Here is a 22,511-nt window from a genome sequence, read left to right on the forward strand (position 1 = left end):
TAACAGCTCTGCTGGCACAAAGCAAAGGGAAAACCCAGATTCACCTGACAATACCCGTAAGGTGACAGACCATTCATAGCCCTTAACCCAAGGAGTACTGCCAGGGAGAGAATCTCTGTGCTCTGGCTATTCTCAGTGCACTTGGTCAACATAAGTTAGAGCAGCCTGATGATTGTGCTAGTTCTCACAGGATCTTTGCAAGAGAGGAGGGTGCAAAGAGCCACAACTGGGGCATATCGCTCTTTTTGCCCTCACTTTCCTCCCCTTCTTCCACCAAACTCAGCTGAACTGCAGATCAGCATGAGGGCCTTGGTGTATATACAGTGAGTGCCATTCAAATCTACATGATTGCCTTTAACTGCCTCATTAATTACCTGTTTAATGCTAAGTAAGAGAGAGAATAATGTTGAAATTGCAACCCGTTTATTTGCTGGAAAATTTTAAACAAACAGCTTAGTACTCATGTCAGGTTATTTGGGAAACAGCTATCACATACTTGTAGATGAACATCCCTCCCAAGACGAGACTTGTTCCTTGCATCTCTCTTGCTAAAGCCGTTTAGAACATGAATTCCCCAAAACCTGCAGCGCTTGGACATTGGTGACTGAAAGTCACCAACAGTGTAGCAATACAACTCTGCTTAAAATATTGACTGTCTGCAAACGTCTCATGAACGGTAATGCTTTGTTTTTGTTTGTAGGTGTGCCGATGTTATCTGTACAACCAAAAGGGAAACAGAAAGGCTGTGCTGGCTGCAACCGAAAGATCAAGGACCGCTACCTTCTGAAGGCCTTGGATAAATATTGGCATGAAGACTGTCTAAAATGTGCCTGCTGTGACTGCCGCCTTGGAGAGGTTGGATCAACTCTTTACACAAAAGCAAATCTCATTCTCTGCCGCAGAGATTACCTGAGGTAAATAAGACACATTCTGTGGGTTCCAGCATTGCTTTAAGTACAAGATCCACAGCTTTCCCCTTTTTAAGGGTGCCTTTTTGCTGGTTTATATTTGATGCAACTGTTTGTGTAAGCTGTGGTAGTAAGGGGAGAGCATGGTTTGTGGGGGGGCTTTAATTATGAGCTTACAAGAGAAAGGAATGTTTGTGTTAAAAATCATCAGCTGGTGTAAACTGGTGTCGCTTACTGACATCAGTGTGATGTGGATACAAAGCAGCTAAGGGACCACCCCATTTTGCCTTTTAGTGGCAGCTTTTAAATACATTTAGCTGTGTTTTCTGTAGACTCCACAAAGCAAAATAGTGTATCAAAATAAGAGATTTGTTTTATAAAAGTTTTCCTTCAGGAAATTTTGGCCAGCAGTGACACTTCATCCAGGTAGTCAATGCATTTGTGGTGAATAAACCTGATACTCCAGAGAATGGTAGTTTTTAAAAATTGAATATATGTCTATGCATATATATATATATATATATATATAATCTCAAATGAGTCTTAACAAGATGGTAGCTATTATGTACTTTCCCAAATAATGTGACCTAGTGCAAATGAGAGAGGATGTGAACAAGTCCACTGTCTATTAAATAGAAGAAAGGGAAAGTCGGTAAGTCATTACTATCAATCAGAAGTTAGGAAAAATGGAAAACTAATAAGGGAAGTAAAGAAGCACAAGGAGCAATCATGGCCAGCAGAGTTAAGACAATAAGTAGTTTTTAAAATATATTGGGAACAAAAAGAGTAATAGTATTGATACAGATAATAGTATTGGTCATTATCAATGCAGAAGAGGCAGAAATGTTCAGTAAATATTTCTGTGAGGTATTCAACGGGGAAAACAGATTATGTAGTTTCCTTATATGGTGTTGGAGAAGCTCTTTCCATTCCACTGGTATCTCTGGAGGATGTTAAACAAAAGTTGCTAAAGTTAGACATTTTTTAATTAACCCATCCAGCTAACATGCATCCAAGACACACAGACTTTTGAAAGAGCTGGCTGAGGAGTCAAGTGGGCCATGAACGTTGATTTTCAATAAGTTGTGGAGAATTGGGGAAATTCTAGAAGACTGGAAGAAAGCTAAACTGGTGCCAGTTTTTTTAAAGGAAATTGGATGACCCAGGTAACTACAAGCCTGCTAACCTGGTGCCAATCCTGAGCAAGATAATGGGGCTGTTGAAATATAACTCAATATGCAATTAAAAGAGAGTAAAGTAATTAATGCAATTCAACATGGGTTGATGGAAAATAGATCCTGTCAAACTAACTTCATATTTTTTATGACATTACAAATTTGGTTGATAAAGGTAATTCTGTTGACATCATAGACTACTGTAAGGTGTTTGACTTGCTACCATATCACATTTTTAAACCAAAGAGAGACTCAACCTTGCACACATTAAATGAATTAAAAGTTAGCTACTATAAAAGTCTCAGAACACACCTAAATAGGACTATGTAGCAGAAATTTGATTTGTCCTTTTCATATATGTTCATTTTTTTTTAATTGTATCCTTTGGTATATATGGTCATGCCAATTTTCTTCCACTATTTGATCTGAGGAAGTGGGTCTGGCCCACGAAAGCTCATCACCTAATAAACCATCTTGTTAGTCTTTAAAGTGCTACATAGTCCTGTTTTTAGTTTCAGCTACACCAGACTAACATGGCTACGTTTCTATCACTATACCTAAATAGGGGATTGAGTAACTGATTCACCGCGATCTGGGACACTTGGTAAATTTGGTGCAAGCAAAAAATATGTTTAAATACAGTTAAATAGAAATGTATATACAGTATTTAAGAACAAGGAATGTAGGCCATACTTACAGATGGAGCGCATGACAGTTTAAGTTTATCTGTACAGATTAACTCGGCTAACCCCTAAAGCTTCAGAGCCAGTGTAGACACGGCTGTTTATTTTGTGGACAGAACTGGCTTCTGTCAGAATCTTACAATGTGCCTGATCTGATGGCTCCGCTCGGTGTTTTGATCTCTGGGTCCCTTGCAGGCATGGCACCTTTCCCCTTTCAGAACTCTGGGAAGGAGCTGACAGCCGAGTGAACTGCTCTTTTTGGGGAATAAACAAAGAACCAATCACTGGACTGCTCCTGTTCTGACCTGCACTAGGAGCACAGCAGCAGGCAGGTGGGGGACAGATGCTGTACTGCTTTGACATTCCTCAGCCAGGAATGCTCACGGAGCTGCTCAAAGCTACTCACAATACTGTTCCCTGCAGCTAAGGATGCTGTGGGAGAACTCGGAAGGAATCTCAAGATGTGACCAACTCTGCCTTCCCACAACACAGCCCTGTGGGATACCTACCCACAGTGCATTGCTCACACTGTCGATGATGTTGCTCCAATGTGAATGTGTTGACTGGGAGCAAGTGCAAACTCCTTCTGGTGAGTTTTGTCGACTTTGAGTGTCGACACAAGACTCAATAGTATAGACATGCCCCAAAGAAGCTAATATGACCTTCATGTATAAACAGGGAAATCTCGAAGGAGTGGAGAGGTTAGCTTGTCTCTGTATTTGATTCTGGTGTGACCGCTACTGGAATATTGGATCCAGCTCGGGTGCCCACAATTCAGAAGGATGCTGATAAATGAGAGAGGGTTTAGAGAAGAGCTGTGAGAATGATTAAAAAAATTAGAAAATCTGCTTTAGATTGATAGACTTGAAGAACTATCTATTGATATTAACAAAGAAAGGGTTAAAGGGTGACTTGAATATAAGTCTATAAGTATCTATATGGTCAAACATATTTAATAGGCTCTTTAATCTAGCAGAGAAGGCAATAACATGATCCAATAAGGAAACTAGATAAATTCAAACTGGAAATAAGGCATCAAGTTTTGACAGTGAGAGCAGTTAACCACTGGAACGGCTCACCAAAAGTCATGGAGGGTTCTCTCTCACGGGCAACTTTTAAATCAAGAGTGGATGTTTTTCTCTAAGATCAACTCAAGGAATTATTTTGGGGAAGTTCTATGGCTTATGCTGTACAGGAAGTCAGACTGGAAGATCACAGTAGTCCCTTCTGGCTTTGGAATCCTGTGAAAAGAGTATAATGTGTTTTCTTTGATAGGGTGTTTGACTTTTAATTATATTTTTATAGTACTTGTCCCCATAGCATTTCCTCTTGTACCCTCATCCCCTGAATAGATTTTCAGCAATAAATAGTAGACTGTTGTTAAGCCATTCAACATTTGTTAACCCTGCACAGAAACCAGCTGCATTTGTGACTATAGTTCAAATTAGGGCTGTCAATTTAATCAACTAACTCAAAATTAATTGCAATTAAAAATATTAACCACACTGTTAAATAATTGAATACCAATTGAAGTTAAATATTATTGGATGTTTTGAAATATAGTGATTTCTATTATGACACAGAATACAAAGCATAGAGGGCTCACATATTAATTTGATTACAAATATTTGCACAGCAAAAATAAGACCTAGTATTTTTCAGTTCACCACAAACAATTACTACAGTGCAGTTTACAAATGTAGATTATTTTTGTTGTATAACTACACTCAAAAATGAGACAATGTACAACTAAATTTAGAGCCTACGAGTCTACTCAGCAAAGTTCCACCTAATCTTTTCCATCTGTATGCGAAATAATTTTTTCTGTGTACAACAAGGTATGGTGAATTTGAACCATCAGTAGAAACAAAACCATGCTGTGGCTGCTCTGCTAATCACCTGGACAACATTTGAATGTTTCCTGGGTGACCACCCAGGGAATACTACCACTCAGTCCTACTTCTTGTTCAGCCAATTTCTCAGACAAACAAGTTTGTTTACATTTATGGGAGATAATACTTCCTGACCCTTATTTAGTGTCACCTAAAAGTGAGACCAGGTGTTCACATGGCAATTTTGTAGCCAGCTTTGCAAGATATTAATGTGTCAGATACGCTAAACATTCATATGCCCCTTCATGCTTCAATCACCATTCCAGAAAACATATTGATGAAACTCACTTAAAAATTATATGCTAACTAAATTTGTGACTGAATTCCTTGCAGAAGAATTGTATGTCTCCTGCTGTTTAACCCATATTCCGCCATATATTTTGTTATACCAGTCTCAGATGATGACCCATTTTGTTCATTTAAGAACACTTCCACTGCAGATTTGATCCCCCCAAAAAATATATTCAAGTTTTCTTTTTCTGTAGCTCTCATAGACAACCAATAGGATTTTTTTCTTGTTGCATTACTCTTGTTAATGTTTATTCTCTCTAGTATTTGATTATCTCTGTTCACTTCTATCCATTTTTGCAGTCATTTGTTTTGTTTTCAGCATTGTCCTGCTTCCAATTGTGTCATCTGAAAAAGTGGATTGTGCACATGAAACCTTTTCCAACCAACTTGACTAGCCTCCTGCATTGAAGGCCGTTTGCCACAGTTGTTCAAGTAGAGGCTTTTCACTCCAGTCCCAATAGTCCCTTCTGCCCACAGAATCTGTGAATCCATAACTTTTTTTCTTTATACCATCTCCTCAGTCCTTAATTCACTTCCAATATTTTTTTGCTTCACTCAGAGAATTATCTAAATCCTTCTTACTTGACTCCTTTCTTAAATGGCTTTGGAGCAAATATCCAAGCTCTGGTAGGTGAGACAAAAAAGTAACATCTTCTACAGCAGTTAGAAATGAGTTAAAGCTAAATTACAGTGGAATTATACATATTACAACTGTATTTATACTAAATAAGTTCATCTCAGTGACTTAAAGTATTACAATGACTATCATAAGAATTAATCATTGGCCACTTAATGTGATTACGTTGTTTCCAAGTAGGACAGTGTAAAATAATGGAATTTGGTACACTAAATATGTTTAAAAGCCTTTAAAACACTAAGAAAAAAACCAGTTTTGAATCTATAAATTCAAAGGTGAACATAACAAAGGTAAATGAAACCTGAAAGGAATAGTGCATATAATACTAGAAGCACATTCTCTATTGGTATCCCGTAGGCTTTACATAAAGGACAGAGGGCCTCTTTGAATGCATATTGGTCCATGTGGAACTGTAACAATGGAAATCTTCTGAGTTGTTTGAGACTGCCCTGTCTTGTGCTTAGTAAGTGACTCTCCTTTTTTTGTTGGCACTCAAATCTATTAACTTCCAATGGGGGTTGTTTGTTGTAGTTGGCACCAAAGACCCCTACCATTCTGGCCAACGAATATGAAACAAAAGGTGCATTTTCCATAGTCTTTGGCAGTGGTGCTTAACTGTGCATATGTTTAAAGAAACGCTAGATGCCTTTACTGCAAGTTGCTTCAGGTGCATTACTGCTCGTCATTTAATGAAAACTTCCAAAGGTGCACCTCAGAACTCAACTGCAGCTTCTGGGCTCTTCAGTTGTTTTAGAGCCTTCTACAGGAATAAATGTAATGCATAGATCTTTCATTGAAGAGGCCCTTTCCTGTTAACTGGGCAGCTGTGATGAGCACACGGAACTGGCATGAGAACTAGCTCCTTCTAGTACAGATGTTTTCTCTTCTTCTGAGAGGAGTACTGCCCATTGTGAAAGTCTGAGTTGCTTTGGAGAAGGCTGTTTGCTGTCCAATGTGTCAGATAAGGCAATGAGATTTCTGCACTAAATACATTCCCCATGAGCTGCTGAGGACCACTTTCATACGTGGTTCAGGAACTGGTACCAGACCATATCCAAATAATTTATTTGAAATGATAAATTCGGCATTGCTTGTGAAAACATTTGTTAACCTTCCTGTTTCTTAAAGCACTTTCTTCTTCGATTATAAAAGATGAAATCAGATCTTTTGTTTTAAATTTGCTAGCCTTACAGTCTTATCACAGTCTCCAGCTACATGCAGAGATAGTTCCAGTTCTTTTTTTTTTTTTTTTTTTTTTTTTTTTTGCCTAAGTAAATGTATTTGCCATGTGGATGATAGTCACAATATCTTGCTTTTCCTTTTCCTTCTTAAATTTAGCTGTGTATTTTGAATAAGCAAATTCTGTTGGAAACCACTGATCCTGATATAAAAATCCTTACACTGTGCTACATAAACTGCTTGATTAATGCAAAACAAGTTGTTTTATTGATCTGCGGGCATAATTGAAGGTCCACCAACCTGAAGCACCCAAGCAGTCTGTGTGCCCTTGTCCGATTGTCTGGGTGGAACTGCCATCTTCATTCAGCATTTTCACCAGGGTGCTTTTTGAAGATGTTTTGATTCTCTCGTCTTACACCAGTGCAACTCTGTTGACTTACACAGAGCTCTTCCTGAATTATACCCATGTAATTCACAGGAAAATGAGACTCAGTATGACAGAATCAGACCAAATGACTTCTGTCTGTTTCATATGTACCAGCACTAGTCACACTTTGATAAACAAAGCTGTTAAAATCATAGAGCTGGAAGACACCTGAGGAGGTCATCAAGTCTAGCCCCCTGCCCAAGGCAAGAACAATCCCAACTAAATCAACCCAACCAGGGCTTTGTCAAGCCAAGACTTAAAAACCTCTAGGGATGGAGATTCCACCCCCTCCCTACGGGTATGTCTACACTACCCTCCTAGTTCGAACTAGGAGGGTAATGTAGGCATTCCGCACTTGCTAATGAAGCCCGGGATTTGAATTTCCCGGGCTTCATTAGCATAAGCGGGGAGCCGCCATTTTTAAATCCCCGCTGCTTCGAACCCCGTGTAGCGCGGCTACACGGGGCTCGAACTAGGGAGTTCGGACTAGGGTGCCTATTCCGAACTACCGTTACTCCTCGTGAAACTACCGTTACTCCTCGTGCCTATTCCGAACTCCCTAGTTCGAGCCCCGTGTAGCCGCGCTACACGGGGTTCGAAGCAGCGGGGATTTAAAAATGGCGGCTCCCCGCTTATGCTAATGAAGCCCGGGAAATTCAAATCCCGGGCTTCATTAGCAAGTGCGGAATGCCTACATTACCCCCCTAGTTCGAACTAGCGGGGTAGTGTAGACATATCGTACGTAACCCATTCCAGTGCTGCACCACCGTCCTAGTGAAATATTTTTTCCTAATATCCAACCTAGACCTCTCCCACTGTAACTTGAGACCATTGTTCCTTGTTTTGCCATCTGTCTACTGAGAACAGCCTTTCTCCATTCTCTTTGGAACTTCCCTTCAGGAAGCTGAAGGCTGCTATCAAATCCCCCCTCACTCTTCTCTTCTGTAGACTAAACAAACCGAAATACCTCAAGGTATGTCTACACTACCACCCTAGTTCAAACTAGGGTGGTTAATGTAGTCATTCGAAGTTGCAAATGAAGCCCAGGATTTAAATATCCCGGCCTTCAGTTGCATCTTGCCAGGCGCCACCATTTTTAAATCCCCGTTAGTGTGGACTCCGTTCCCGCGGCTACACGTGGCCCGGAGTAGGTAGTTCGAATTAGGCTTTCTAATTCGAACTACCATTACTCCTCGTGGAATGAGGTGTACTGGTAATTCGAATTAACCTAATTTGAACTACCTACTCCGTGCCGCGTGTAGCCGCGGGCACAGAGGCCGCACTAACTGGGATTTAAAAATGGCGGCGCCCGGCAAGATGCAAATGAAGCCCGGGATATTTAAATCCCGGGCTTCATTTGCAACTTCGAATGACTACATTAACTACTCTAGTTCGACCTAGGGTGGTAGTGTAGACATACCCTCAGTCTCTCCTCATAGGTCATGCGCTCCAGCCCCCTAATCATTTTGGTCTCCCTCCGCTGGACCCTCTCCAATGCATCCACATCCTTTCTGTAGTGGGGGGCCCAGAGCTGGACACACTACTCCAGATGTGGCCTCACCAAAGCCGAATAAAGGGGAATAAGCACTTATCTTGATCTGCTGGCAATGCTCCTCCTAATGCACCTTAATATGCCATTAGCCTTCTTGGCTACAAAGGCACACTGACTCATATCCAGCTTCTCATCCACTGTAATCCCCAGGTCCTTTTCTGCAGAACTGCTACTTAGCCTGCTACTGCCTGGTCAGGACCTAAATGAGGGTATCTCCAAAGGGAGCTCAAATAGTGCATGAAGAGATAATGGTAAATAAGAGGGCATGTTTCTTTCTAAGGCCTGGTCTACACTAGACCAGGCAGGTCAGCGTAAGGTATGCCATCCAGCTACGCAAAATGCATAGCTGCATTCAGTTTACCTTAAGCAAAGGTGTTGTTGCAGTGTCTATATTGTGGGAGGCCAGTGGGAGCAGACGTTCCTTTCTGCTTCCCTTACTCATAGACAGAGGAATACAAAATGCTGGTGGGGGCTGCCTTTAGTGTTCGATTTGGGGTGTAGGGATGTTAAATATCGAGTAATTGACTAATCAAATAGTCATGCACTTTGACCTGACTATTCGATTAGTTGATAGGGCACCTCCACCTTTGAAGTGTAGCAACAGACCTAGGGCTGTTGCCACACTTCAAAAGTGAAAGTGCTACATGAAGTCCGGGGTCAGCTGGGGACTCCCCCACTGATCCTGGGCTCCATGCGATGCTGCTACTTTGAAACACTACCGAGACCTCGGTGTCAGGCTCCATGCAGCATTCCAAAATGGCAGTGCCACTCAGAGCCCAGGAGCAGCGAGGGAGTCCCCAGTTGATCCCAGGCTCCATGCCGCGCTGCCACTTTGAAACGCCACCATGCAGCCTGGGGACACCCCAGCTGGCCCCAGGCTGCATGCGGCGTTTTGAAGCAGCAGTGCCCTGTGGAGCCCGGAGTCTGGCCCCAGGCTCCACTCAGTGCTGCTGCTTTGAAGTACCCCTTCTTCTCCTCCTCCTCCTCCCCCTCCCGCCTCTGATGGAAGCGACTAGTCAACAAACCTGTCAACGATCCTAAAAGCATTTGTTTATCAGATAGTCAACAAGTCGTTCACATTCCTATTGGGTGGGGGGGGGTCTACACTAGACCCACTAAATCGAACTCTGAAAGATCAACCGCCGGAGGATCGATTTTCTCTGCAGTGTACACATGCCCTTAGGGTCTGATCCACCTCCCAGTGCAGTTAATGGGACTTTTTTCACTGGCTTCACTGTGCTTTGATTAGGCCCTGGGTATGCATCTCATCATACATTAGAGGTGTGATCTACTTATTGCAACTTTGAATGGGAGCTCAAACTGGGGGTTTCGGCTTAACTGATGGTTAATGATCCCAATACCATATTTGCCAGAGAGAGAGAGGTTTTGACTCTGTCTTAACCAAATTTCAATTTACGTAGCTATGGTGCCTTCTTCCTGCCTAAAGATTCCTACTCTCAGATGAATTCAACATTCACCTTTTCTGGTCTCCAGCTTTTTGTACAGCATTGCTGTCTTCTGCCCCAGTTTCTTGGATAAAGAGCTTTGGGATGAAAGTAATTGCTGTCAGTAAGTGTACAGAATTTTTAGTAGTAATTTAATAAAAGCGAGCCTTTGACTTTTAAAATGTGATGGTTTTGCCTGGCAAGGAAGCATGCACAGCAGTGCCTGGCTTTCTGTAGACTTCCATGTGTCAGTAATGATGGTGGCACCAAATCAAATGGCCAAACCACAGTTACACATTTCAAACACAATCTTTTAAAGTTCCAGTGTGTGTGCCAAAGCTAGCAAAACTTGAGCTCCATGTCAAGTGTCATTGAAGCTACATTCAGTAATAGTAATCTACAGAAAGAACTCGATAACCTGGAAAGTCTTCCAAGGAAGGTATTGTTTGTTTTTTTCAGTAAATACATGGTATGAGGTGGTGGCAGCAGCAGATATTAGGCCGTGATCTGTTATTAAATGGACACAGGTAGCCTGCTTATATCCAGAAATGAACCTTCTGTTAAAAAAGAGGATCAATGGCTGGAAAGGATGTCATTTACATTTGGTTTAGGATTTGTTAAACTAACTTTTATTTGCTTTTATTTTTAACCACTTTAAGGTTAAGGGGCATGGGATTTCCTTACCTTTAAACTGTGCACCTTGAGAAACTGGCAGTGAAAACTACTGGGCTTTATGTGCAAAGCATGATGCATCTCTGCCACATTGTCACTCTTGGTACTGTCACAGCAGCTATTTCCTATTCGATAGCTGATAGGAAGGCTATTGAATGTAAACAAACCAGCACATTCTAGGGTAATCAGTTGCACTTCAGTTTGTTGATTTTGATTTTATTTTTCAAAACCACCTAATGTGGGTGGACTAATTCTTGTACGCTTTGCTGTACTAACCTGCTTCTAACACTTTCAAACTTGCATATCTCTATTAATACCAGTCGTGGGCAACCTGCAGCCTGTTTTGCCCACTGGTTCTACCTGTGGCCCATGGCATGAATCAAATGGTGCTTTGAAAGTACAGGGAAGGAGAGGGAGGAGCAGATAAATGTGGGGCTGCAGTGCTCCAGTACGCAAGAGGAGTGTGGTGAAGGGGACAGAGTCGGGCACATGGGCCACAGGTGGAATCCACATGAAGCCAAAGGTTGCCCACCACTGGATTTCAATTTTATGGCCCACTGAAGTGGAGGAGGGCCACTTATGTGGCCCACTCACTAGGTTTGGTTGCCCATCACTGTTTTAAACTATTGTAAGAAAACCTGGCTCCACATATGTTTATACAGCATCTGTGAAAGCAGAGATTCATTTTAATGTCAATTGGAGAAGTTCCACTGTAGAAGAATGGAGCATTTGAGGAAGCTGGTGCTTATATTTTGACAGAGGGTGGGAGAGCTTCATACCAAATGTAAATCTCTTACTCTCTAAAACATGGAGGAAAGGGACCAAAAGACCCAAAATAAACACCTGTCATGTGGATTGTTCAACTGAAGACATGTGACCTCAAGCAACCCTGACATTTATGCCAAGTCGTCTCTGCTAGTTGGCCACCCACACTGAAGACTTTTTATGCTATGCTGGTCCAGTTCCTTCTGTTTAGCTATCCATGGGTAATAAACCCGCTGGCATTAAATGTACATTCTCTGGAACTGAACTAGAAACCATCATGAAAGGACAACTTGACCGACTTCATTAATGTCAAAATGTGTCCTTTCCTGCCGTTGACAACTTTCTACTGGAGCACTGATGACTTTAGTGAGGAGTGTGCCAGCCACGTGCCAAACGTTGATTATGGAAGGAGCGATATTGATCTGATTTTTGCTGTATGCAGTTTTTGTGGGAGCCAAGAGAAATAGAACTCAGGAATAGGTTATGCATGGATATGACCCTAAAATAGATTAGAAACATTGTGCAGCCTTGACTCTGTGTTTTAGAACCAGTTTTACATTTCTATTATAAGTGGCTGTTCAGCTCTTTTTCTACAGTTAATTGCATACTCAGCAGAGCCGACCCACAACATTCTGGCACCTGAGGCAGGGAGCTCAAATGACGCCTCCATGTCCCCCTCACTTTGGCCAAAACTTTGAAAGGTCTTAATTCTGCCTTCATCCTGTTCTGCTCCTCTCATGGTACTGCTCTGCTACCTACCCCAATAAAGGAGAACTAACAACTTAAAATGCCTTGTTCAAAAATTTTAAGTAACACTTAACTTTCAGAGCAGAGAGAATGCACTAGCAGCAGACACAATTTTCTACACTCTGGGTCCTAGTGGCGCCTCCCCCCCCCCCCCCCAGTCTGGCAGCCACCTCAGTTCACCTCATGGTAAGGTCAGCCCTGATACTCAGTGTTTTGTGTGCTCACACTAAACATATGTGGTGTTTGAACCATATCAGCCACGTGAAGTTAATACTGATGTAAGCTAGTTGAGTCGAGCTTGTTGGAAGGTTATTTCTGAAGCGGTAGGGGCAAGCTTATCTGTCGTGACTATGAGCTCAAAGTATGAGGAATGGACGTAGTCTCTTCCATGCTGAATGAGACCCATGGTGCATCTAGTCCCATATCCAGTCTCTTGACAGTGTCAGTAGGAAGTGCTTCAGAGGAAGGTGTAAGAATTTTATTATAATTGGTGTCCTCACTTGTAGAAGTGCCAATGAGCCCTACTCACAGATTCTTTGTGAAACTCTGTACAAGCAAGAATGAAAATTGTCTCTGCCCAAAGAGGAGATGATCTAAATGTAAATGATACCAAATGGTTACAAAACAGATAGGGGAGGACAAGTTAAAAATAACTTACTGGTCAGCATGGTAAGCAATAGTCTCATACTGAAACTACTTAATCTCCCAAAATTAACAATTGGTTTAAGCATGAGTTTCACAATCTCTTCCAAAATTTGCTAGCATTAACTATTATAACTGGATATAGTTGGCATCCATACAAATGTCTAATCACTTCTTGAATGTTGCTAAATTATGGCCTCAACAGTGTTCTTTGATGACAATTATCAACATCTGATTATGTTTTGTATGGAAAAAGTGTCCTTTCTTTTATCTTTCATCCCCTTCCTTTCCTCTCAATTAATTCATATTCACTGCTGTTCCTGTGTGCCAATTAGCTTTAATTTTTACTATGCACAATGACATCAACAGCTAATCGGAATATAGAATAGCTGGATTTTAGTGTGCCTATAAACTACAGAAAAATGTCCTTGGCTACATTCCTGCTTTCAGATTGGCTGACAACAATAGACATGGATAAGTTCAGAGTAAGTGTCATTAAGTATAATCACTACCATGGGGTAAAAGTTTAATTGTGTTAAATTTTAAATCTGCATTGTCTAATCTTATTTACTAGCGGTGAGATCCTCAGTTACATAAGAGAGAATAAATCTGTACTTAAAAATTGCTGTTGTCTAACTTTTAAGAGTTTTTAAAAGTGATCACAAAAAAAACCACCTTTCTTGTCTCTGACTCTTCCCACCCTCCTCCCCTGTGGTGTCGTGCCAGGGAGAATATTGAGGATCTTATGGTATATTTCCCTGATATGCTTGAGCTTTCCGTGTGTGTGTGTGTGTGTGTGTGTGTCAAGATTGGGTTTGCTATAGAGAATGCATCCAGAGGATGGATTATGTCTCTCCTTTTTTGTGGCTTCTTTTCAAACTGAGATGTATTAGGATGGAAGAGAATTCTTCCCCCAAATTTCAAAAAACAAACTCAGACTTCTTCTTGTATGCTCTCCCAAGTGAAGAGGTATTGAACATGACAGCTGGACATGCCAAAAAATAAACAAATTCTGACATGAAGGCAGCATTTCTTTTTTACCTCAATGTGCACTTCCAACAGCAAAAAGCTACATGTTGGGCCTACTTGAGAATTATAGTTACTGATAGAGCTTTAAACCATTCCCTGAAAAGTGTTTAAAATTAGAAAGTGTTCATATGTTAAAAAAGGGAGACCAGGGGACTTTCTAAAACTTAACGGAGAGAGCAAGATTAGTACACTGACAAACTGGGAGCTACATTTAGGTAGACATTAAAAGGCAACATAATTTCAGCTGGACAAAATATAAATTTTAGCTCTTACACAAACATTTAAAGTTGTGTAATCCTTGATTTACCCCAAGCCTCCTAAAAAGACAGGTGAATCCAGTGCCACATACATTTTCATGTTTCTTAAGCGAACTGTTTAAACAGTTAAGTGAACATCTGTCCAAACTTCCCCGTCATTTCCATTTAGAGAAGTATCCTATTTGAAGGGTGAAGAAAAATGCCTGTTTAACAATGCAAATAGTGCTGTCTGGGGCCCCTTTATTTTATTTAATCTAGATTGAGCTCCACACAACTGTGATGCTAATGAATAATGGATATTTTGCGCTTGCTAGTATAGTGGCATCGTGCACGGAACAAATCTAGGATTAACTTCCACTGTTCTCCTTACTTAATGTACCAGACTGCTTTGCTTGGTCTTTTGTTTTCAGGGGAAGGGAGGTTAAGTGATTTTTTTTTAAACATTTTCTATGATTTGGATGTTTTAAAAATGCAAGCATCACTCTTCTCCTAATCTGCTGCTTCTCTATCAAACAGAGAAATTGAAACTAATGATGGTTGCTCCTGTACTAATGGCATTCTGTTCAGACAGTGGAAGAAATTACATCTGTATGAATCAAAAACACACATTTGAGGCTAGATTATAAATTTACAATTCATCCAGAATGAGGGGCACTGTGTAGCTATGCTGGCCCGGGGGCGTCCCAAGACTGCTGCTGGCACCATGCCCCTTGTCTGCTATGGGTCCATAGTGAGCGTGCCCTTTCTTAAAGTCTCTCTGAGCATCTCTAACGGACAGGGAGCCTTTGGAAAGTCTCAGAGGAGTAGCCATGTGAGTCTATCACTTTAAAAACAAGTTGTCCTGGGGCATCTTGGAGGCTAACAAATATATAGAGTCATGAGCCTTCTGAAAACTACTTTCCTGTTCCCATCCATGATGTGGAGAGCCCTTGCAGGGAAGTGAAGGGGCGGGCTGATACGCATCCTGCCCTTACAGACCAAGTTGCATTTGCTTCATGTTCATTTGTAAGACTTATTTAAACGCTTTGCCATTTTTCTCGGTGCATTTTTCTCAGTGCCCTGAACTTCCAGTTCCATACTGAACTCTGAGCGCAAGAGCTTCAGGGGGGTAGCCTAGTTAGTCTGTTACAGAAAAAAACAACAAATGGTCTGGTAGAACTTTATAAACTAATGAAACGTATCATTAGTCTGTAAAGTGCTACCAGACCATTTGGTGTTCTTTCTGAGAGCAAGAGTATTTAGATCTTACATCACTCTATATTTCTGGTATTGTTGCTGCCTTGCCCACTGTAAAAGGGTTTTGTTTGGTAGGGAGGGAGAGGGAGGGGGAGGGGGGAAAGTGGCAGCATAAATGTCTACTCCCTGCCTAATAAAACCAGTACAGCGGCCTTTGGGCCCAGAGTACCAGAAAAGTAATGGGTGTCTCTTCTGACATCTGACACAAGAAGTAAGACCTTACAGACATATGGAAAAGAAGCTGATAACCTAGCTCAGGAGCCGAAGAGGGGAATGGTTATCTTGAGGATGTTATCTCACTTTGGTGATTACTGTCCACTGATCAGCAGCACTGATTGGTTCAGGAAATTGTAGGCTCAGAAATCAAACTTAGATGTTCCTTTGCTGGGCTACAAGTGGTTCTGTTCTGTGCTTTTTGCCTCTTTGTACTGGTGGACCCAGCAAGAATCAGTAGGATGCAGCTCCCAAGATTTGAAATGGTACTTAGACCCCACGTATGTTTAGGGGGATATGCACGTAGATGTGTGTACATGCACACTGAGCTAACAATCAAGAAGGGGCCTTCCCCCTAGCTCCAGGAACAATGAAATCACGTGTGTTCTCTGCAGCAGAAAGTAACTCCGTCTACAGTGACTATTCGCAGGTTAGGATGAAAATCTTCAGTTCGTTGCATGCATCCGCAATGGTTCCTATAGTCTTAACTTAGACGTGCTGCCACGCCCATTGCCGGGGAGTGGCGCTGGTTTGTCTTCCGGGACTTCTCTGAGGGCAGGGGGATAAAGCCCTACTCTTGGCCCTGTGAGAGCTGTCACAGCAGCAGATGTCTGAGAAGGCAGAAGCCATGAAACAAACAACGAAGCTTCTAGTGCCGAAGTGCTGCCCTCAAGGACTGGGAAGCGGAAGAGAACAGCTGAATGTGCTGCTTGTGCCTTGGTGTAAGAAGTGTAGCTGGCTCCCAGGAGGGTGGAGGTGGAGGTCTTGGAAAAGTTAAGAAGTGGCTTTATAAAACATTATTGCCTGTTGTCTTCAGATGAGGGGTAAGTTAGACTCTTATCCAGCTGCAGCTTTGCCTGCCAGAGTTGGCAAAATTAGCGAGTCTTCTGTGTTTCCCCCATTATAGTTGGTTCATTGTCATCTGTTTAGATTTCTCCATTAGGCAACAATGAAGAGTAAGGGGGATGGGGAAGGAAGCAAGATGTTCAGAGAACAAACCCTGCAAATAGTTTTGCTTTGATGAAAATGTTGCGAGCCCCCAAATAGCACTGTCAGTGTTTTTAGCACTTTTCTCCATTAGACAGTAAAATAGCCCACGGCTCACAAGCCAAGTGAAGTTTCATCTCGACAAACGGCGTTTGCTCACCAGGCAGTTTTATCCCAAGTTCCTGCACACAGGTTGGTCAGCGAAATGAAGACTGCAATGCCTATTTATTGGTGCAATACAGTATTTGATACTGCTAATTACACTTAATTAGTGCTTCCACCATTTAATTAAAATGGCTTCTAATGATTGTGCTTCTTTGGCAGGCTCTTTGGTACCACGGGGAATTGCGCTGCCTGCAGTAAACTGATCCCTGCCTTTGAGATGGTGATGAGAGCCAGAGATAATGTTTACCATTTGGACTGCTTTGCCTGCCAACTGTGCAACCAGAGGTGAGGACACGGTTATTATAGAAAACAACAAAACCCCCACAAACTATTTTTTATTTTTGCTCCTGGCCCAAGGAAATCTGCTTGATGTTTGCTGCTTCACTACAAAGTGATCTCTTTAGTTTGCTGCATATTTGCTAGGGCCTGCATGGAGAAATAGCTGGAAATGGGGTTGTACCACACCTAACTGTAAGATGCAGAGAAAATCATATACCCATGAAAGGATGTGTGAATTCATCCTGATTCATTGGTGTATATATAAAAGACTGAGTTTTGGGGGTCTCTTTTGTGCAAGACTTTAGGGCATGCTTTTCTTGATTTCGGTGCAGTTTAAAAAGATGGTATTTTGCTTTTGGAAGCTGAGTTTGTTCAATGCATATATTCTCCCTTTTTGAAGTATATGTTCATTTTTAAAACTTCCCATTGCTTGCGCAGGCTGCCCATTGAACCACAAATTACTACTGGGGATGGGGCATGTGGTGAAAGAGGAGGAAAAGAAGTATGATTAAGCTCAGTGGGAGAAAAGGATGTTACTTCAAAGCCAAGTTAACATACCTGATTTTTAACTTGAAAGTAAGATGCATCACATTAATTTGCTCTGGAATTTCAGTCAGTACTGGGCTGTGTGTGTAAGCTTACACTCACGTGTGTGTTAACAGCACCTTTCTATATTTCGTGTTAGATGTGTGAGAACATTCCACAAATACACGGAACTACTTTCCTCTCACACTTGTTTTATAGCCGTACAACTTGGCTGAAGTCAGCGGAGTTATGACTGACTCCCACCAGTGAATGTGTGAGGAGAATGACATACTCTATGTAGTTTGGGTGGCTTTAATTGAAGGCACTGTATCAAACACAAAGCTGGTAGTATTTGTTTGGGGCTAGAATGCCTTCCTATGGCAGCTGCAATAAATCAAACTGTCCAGTTTAATAGTGTTACTCCACTGAGGTTATAGTGACATCTAGTGGCTGGTGTGTTGGACAGAGAACCTAGCTCGTCTTGCAGACAAACTGTATTTCTTACTGTTTTGGTGTGTAATCCTATTTCTAATTTTGTGTTTAATATGCTTCTGATATACCTTCTTGCTCTCCAGAAAGCATTGGAAGAGCTATCTGTTTGATGATGTTAGCAGGAATTCAGCACCTCCCTCCCACGTGACAAATCTCATAATAATGAACCATGTTGCACAGGCAAAGTCCTGAATTAGGGTTTTTGGGGATCCATTGGTATGACCCTGTTCTTTTTCAGAGCCTCAGGCTCCATGATTAGCCCACTGGGTTTTTAAGGCAAAATGATACTTTATTTAATAGTGCTATGTATGAAGTATTTCCATCTACTGTCTTCTCATAAAACACAGCAACAAAACACTGTTTCCAAACACATTTTTTGGGTCTCAGAGGGGTAACCATGTTTGTCAGTAACTTTAAAAAAAAAAAAAAACCCTTAAACAACAACAATGGTCCTGTAGCACCTTAGAGAGTAACAAAAAATATATATAGATAGCAGCGTGAGTGCCCACGAAAGCTCATGCTACTATTGCTGTATATTTTTGGTCAGTCTCTAAGGTGCTACAGGACTGTTGTTGTGTTTTAATATTTCTTGGGTCTAACTCATAGTACATTTTTAAGGTAAATAGCTGTTGTCAAACTGCTAAATCACCTTTATGCCACTATATTCTGCTGGCATAGCAGGATTTTAAGATGTTTCAAGCAGCTCTCCTACCTTGATTTCACATGATGCATTCTAGTCTGCAAGTCACTTTATAACAATGGCATCATGGGTTCAATGTTTGTGTCTCACGGATTCCTACTGCGACTCACTCCGTAAGATTGGCTTTTCTTGCAGTTTGGCACTCAAAGGCTGAGATCCTTTTCCTTGCACATCGCTCTCAGGAAAACTCCTGGGTTTGCACAGGTGGAACACTTTGGGTATGACATAGGCCTGCTACATCGTTTGATATTATTCTTGTTGATAGTGCTACATGAAAAAGAAAGAACTCGGCTCCCTGCTGAATCCATGCTGGGTTTACAAGGTTGGCAGTTAGGGAAAACCTCTTCTGTCTTCTAACTTGAACACAATGTTAGAAACAAACATGGGACCCCAGTATGCCTAGTTTTTACCTGATTTTTTTTCAAAGAACCACACCCTAGAAATTGCTTTCTAGCTCTCCCGCTAGACCCCAACCAGATTTGGCAAAGGCAGCTGTTGACTGGGCTGGTGGAGTGACTTTGTTTTGTATTCCCACTCCTTGGGGATTTTAGAGTCACAGTTTAAGTAACATTAAGTAGCAGAAAGTCAGCAGCTGTGTCTTAAGTTGCAGTCTGGAAAACTTGGCTAATGGAGCTTTGTATATTCAGCAAACTGATTGGTGAGGCTGCGGCTTTTAGGAGAATGTGTGCAATGCTGCTTTAACTTGCATCTCTTCTTAAAGAAGCAGCTTTTGTTTCTTTTCTGGAATACAGGCTAAAAGTTAGCTGGCTGAATTTCAGAGCTGTCCTAAAGAGGCACAGACTAGAAGAGGAGTATCTAGGTGCTTCACTAAATCACACAAAGCATCCTAATCACGTGCACTGTAGAAGCCGCACATTTTTTCCAGATCCAACTGCCAAAATAAGCAAGGCATCAGCTGGCATACAGGCATCCATTAGAGGGAAACTTGTATGAGAGGATGGGATGTGGTAGGGTTCATACAGTTGAACACAGGATTCCTCGTTTTTACTCTTATCATTCAGACTCTCAGGCCTGGTAGCTAGAGGCTGAAAATCTTCTGTCCCCAGACTGTCACCATCCAGCTCGGGACTAGAGTAGTATGGGCAGGCTTTGGAGGCTTGGTGAATCTGCTGAGTCTTCTATTCATGGGCTTCATGTTGTACACGCCGAGTATTTCCTTCCTGTATTCCTAGCTAATGTGTTTGCCTCTTTATAGCTCGCATCTGCCAGTTCCTGACTGGCTAGGCATGTGTGCACCATATAGATCTGCATTTCAGATGGCCATCGGCATCACTACCAGCTTTCCCTGTGCCTGCCCTGAAGTAGTGGCACTTGCTTAGGCCACCTGAGGCTGTTACTCCTATGCCTTGCTTTGTGCCACGTCATTAGCATGTGCTGAGGCACTCTGACCTTGAATAGCAGACCAGTGAAGAGTACTGTGTGTGTTACCCTAAAATGGTAGATTAATTTCTACAATAGCAAACAGGAGATCTGAGGAGGCTAGTGGCTGTCAAATTGCACCCTGCAGGTAGTACATGTGCAACTTTTTTATCTTAATGATCAAATAATATTGTTAAATAGCATAAGTCTCTGTCAACTTCTATACAAACAGAAGAATGTATATGGTAGATAGAGAACTTTAAATTCCACTCAATGAAGCCAAAGGTTAACAGAGTCCAGCCAGTCATCTAGAAACTTCTATTTATTGTTCAGAATTGTTCATAAGGGGTGAGGATGCGCTTAATAGCCATTCTGTGCCTATAAATTAGTGTAAACACCGCCTCACTGAAGGGGCTCTGGAAATTTGAATCTCATAGAGCATTTCAAATATTTTGTGTAACATAACCTGTTTGCTTTCCTGACTTCAGAGCTATCTAAAAGCTCATGTCTATTTGGGGATATATTCTATCACTTTCCCTGTTGGATTATTGTTACAGTAACCTCTATAGGTGTACAGCCGATAAGGGCTCCGTGTGCTAGACACTCTATAAATGTATAGTTTGAAAGAACCTCTGCACCGAAGAGCTTATAGTGTAAATAGGCAAAGCAGACAAAAGGTAAGAGAAACAGGGTGGTGAAGTGCCTTGCCCAGGTGTTTGAGGTCAGTGGCAGGGTCAGAAATAGAACTCTGGTCTCCTGGTTCCCAGCCAAGTGCCCTATCTGCTGCATCCTGCCTCCCTGAATTCTAATCCGGTAAGCATAGTTCATAATGAAGGTAACTTTTCCTTTTAGTCTGAAGAAGTGGGCTGTGCCCCCAAAAGCTCATGATACCATCTATATGTTTTGTTAGACTTTAAGGTGCCGTTGATAGACTGTTTGTTGTTGTTTAACTATCTCTAGACTTAACCCTCTGTCATTTTTTCTTCTGTGCTCTTCCACTTTTTTAATGCCAACTAACATTTAGACATGCATGATTTTTTTTTACCCTTTCAGATTTTGCGTGGGAGACAAATTTTTCCTGAAGAACAACATGATCTTGTGTCAGATGGACTATGAGGAAGGGCAGCTGAATGGAAGTTTTGAGTCCCAAGTTCAATAACAAACCCTGCTTTGCTGAAGCACTGTGGGATGGACGTTCACCCACACAAGCAGTGAGGGGCGTCTGTCAGCTTGCCTGCAATATTTTTTTAATTCTTGGTCCAGAAAGGACTATATACATTGTAGTACTTTTTTCCCGCCCCCAACACAAAGCAGTTACAATTTTAGATGTACAGTTGTGCCTGCTTAGCTGAGCACTGCATTGCCTGTATGTTTGTGAGTTTTTTGGGGTCGGGGGAGGGCTCTGTACAGTCTGTTTTCTGTATATAAACTGGAACATTTATTTTATGAAAAATGTAATGCAATTTTATTACTGGTGTGAATTAAAAATTATGAATGTTTCTTGGTCTTTTTAAGTTGTGGTTTATTCATAATACAGTTGGGACTTGTGTTTCCTGCACTTGATGCTAACCAGAATTTTTTTTAAAAAATTCACAGATCCCTGGAAGTCATATGAAATAAAATAATGGGCAAGAGTTTAAACAACTACAAAAACAAAAGAAATTGGGGGAGGAAGTTCTGCTCTGAAATTCAGCCTCTCTGAACCACATCATATATCGTCTCCATAATTACTATTGTGGAGAAACAAAGCAAATGAGCTCTGTGTGGGTAATAGCTGGGAATCTTCACAGCATCACTAGTCAGTCCCCATGAGGCCTGTGGTAAACAACTTTGCCATGAATGGTATCTGTGGACACAAGCCTCTTTTAAAGTACATGCACGTCAGTTCAAAGTGAGCAACTTGTGATCAAGAATCCTGCTGACCAGCTAATGCAACATCTCTTCAGTATGAACCCTAATGAATAGACTCTATCTAGCCTTCTCAACAGGTGGCTAGTTACCGATCAGAATATTCATTTCAGGGCTTTGGCATGGCATACTTGTGTTATACAGGGCATCAGTTGTCCACATGTCAGGCCCCAAAACAGCTGATGCCAGAGACTTCAAACGAAGCCTGGTACTGAACCCACATCACCTGTTTTACAGCCCTTTGCTTGTCATTTGTCAGTTGTTTTGACCTCCTACACAACAAACTGACAGATTTCAATTAATCTAGATCAGTTTAAAAAGATTC

At 41.6% G+C, this 22,511-nt stretch overlaps 1 protein-coding gene across 3 annotated transcripts in view; it reads left to right on the top strand.

The window, feature by feature from the left end:
- Positions 1–21,778, top strand: part of LMO1 (LIM domain only 1) — an 84,471-nt gene extending 62,693 nt beyond the window's left edge. For all 3 annotated transcript variants that reach the window (XM_075928004.2, XM_089778644.1, XM_075928005.2), the window contains 3 exons: positions 701–914; positions 17,062–17,187; positions 21,332–21,778. In XM_075928004.2, the coding sequence (XP_075784119.1) occupies positions 701–914; positions 17,062–17,187; positions 21,332–21,437 (446 nt within the window). In that variant the 3' untranslated portion in view covers positions 21,438–21,778. The remainder of the gene's footprint in view (positions 1–700; positions 915–17,061; positions 17,188–21,331) is intronic.
- Positions 21,779–22,511: the final 733 nt, after the last annotated feature.

The sequence above is a fragment of the Pelodiscus sinensis genome, chromosome 5 (assembly GCF_052426305.1).
Source record: "Pelodiscus sinensis isolate ZL-2025 chromosome 5, ASM5242630v1, whole genome shotgun sequence".
NCBI lineage: Eukaryota > Metazoa > Chordata > Testudines > Trionychidae > Pelodiscus > Pelodiscus sinensis.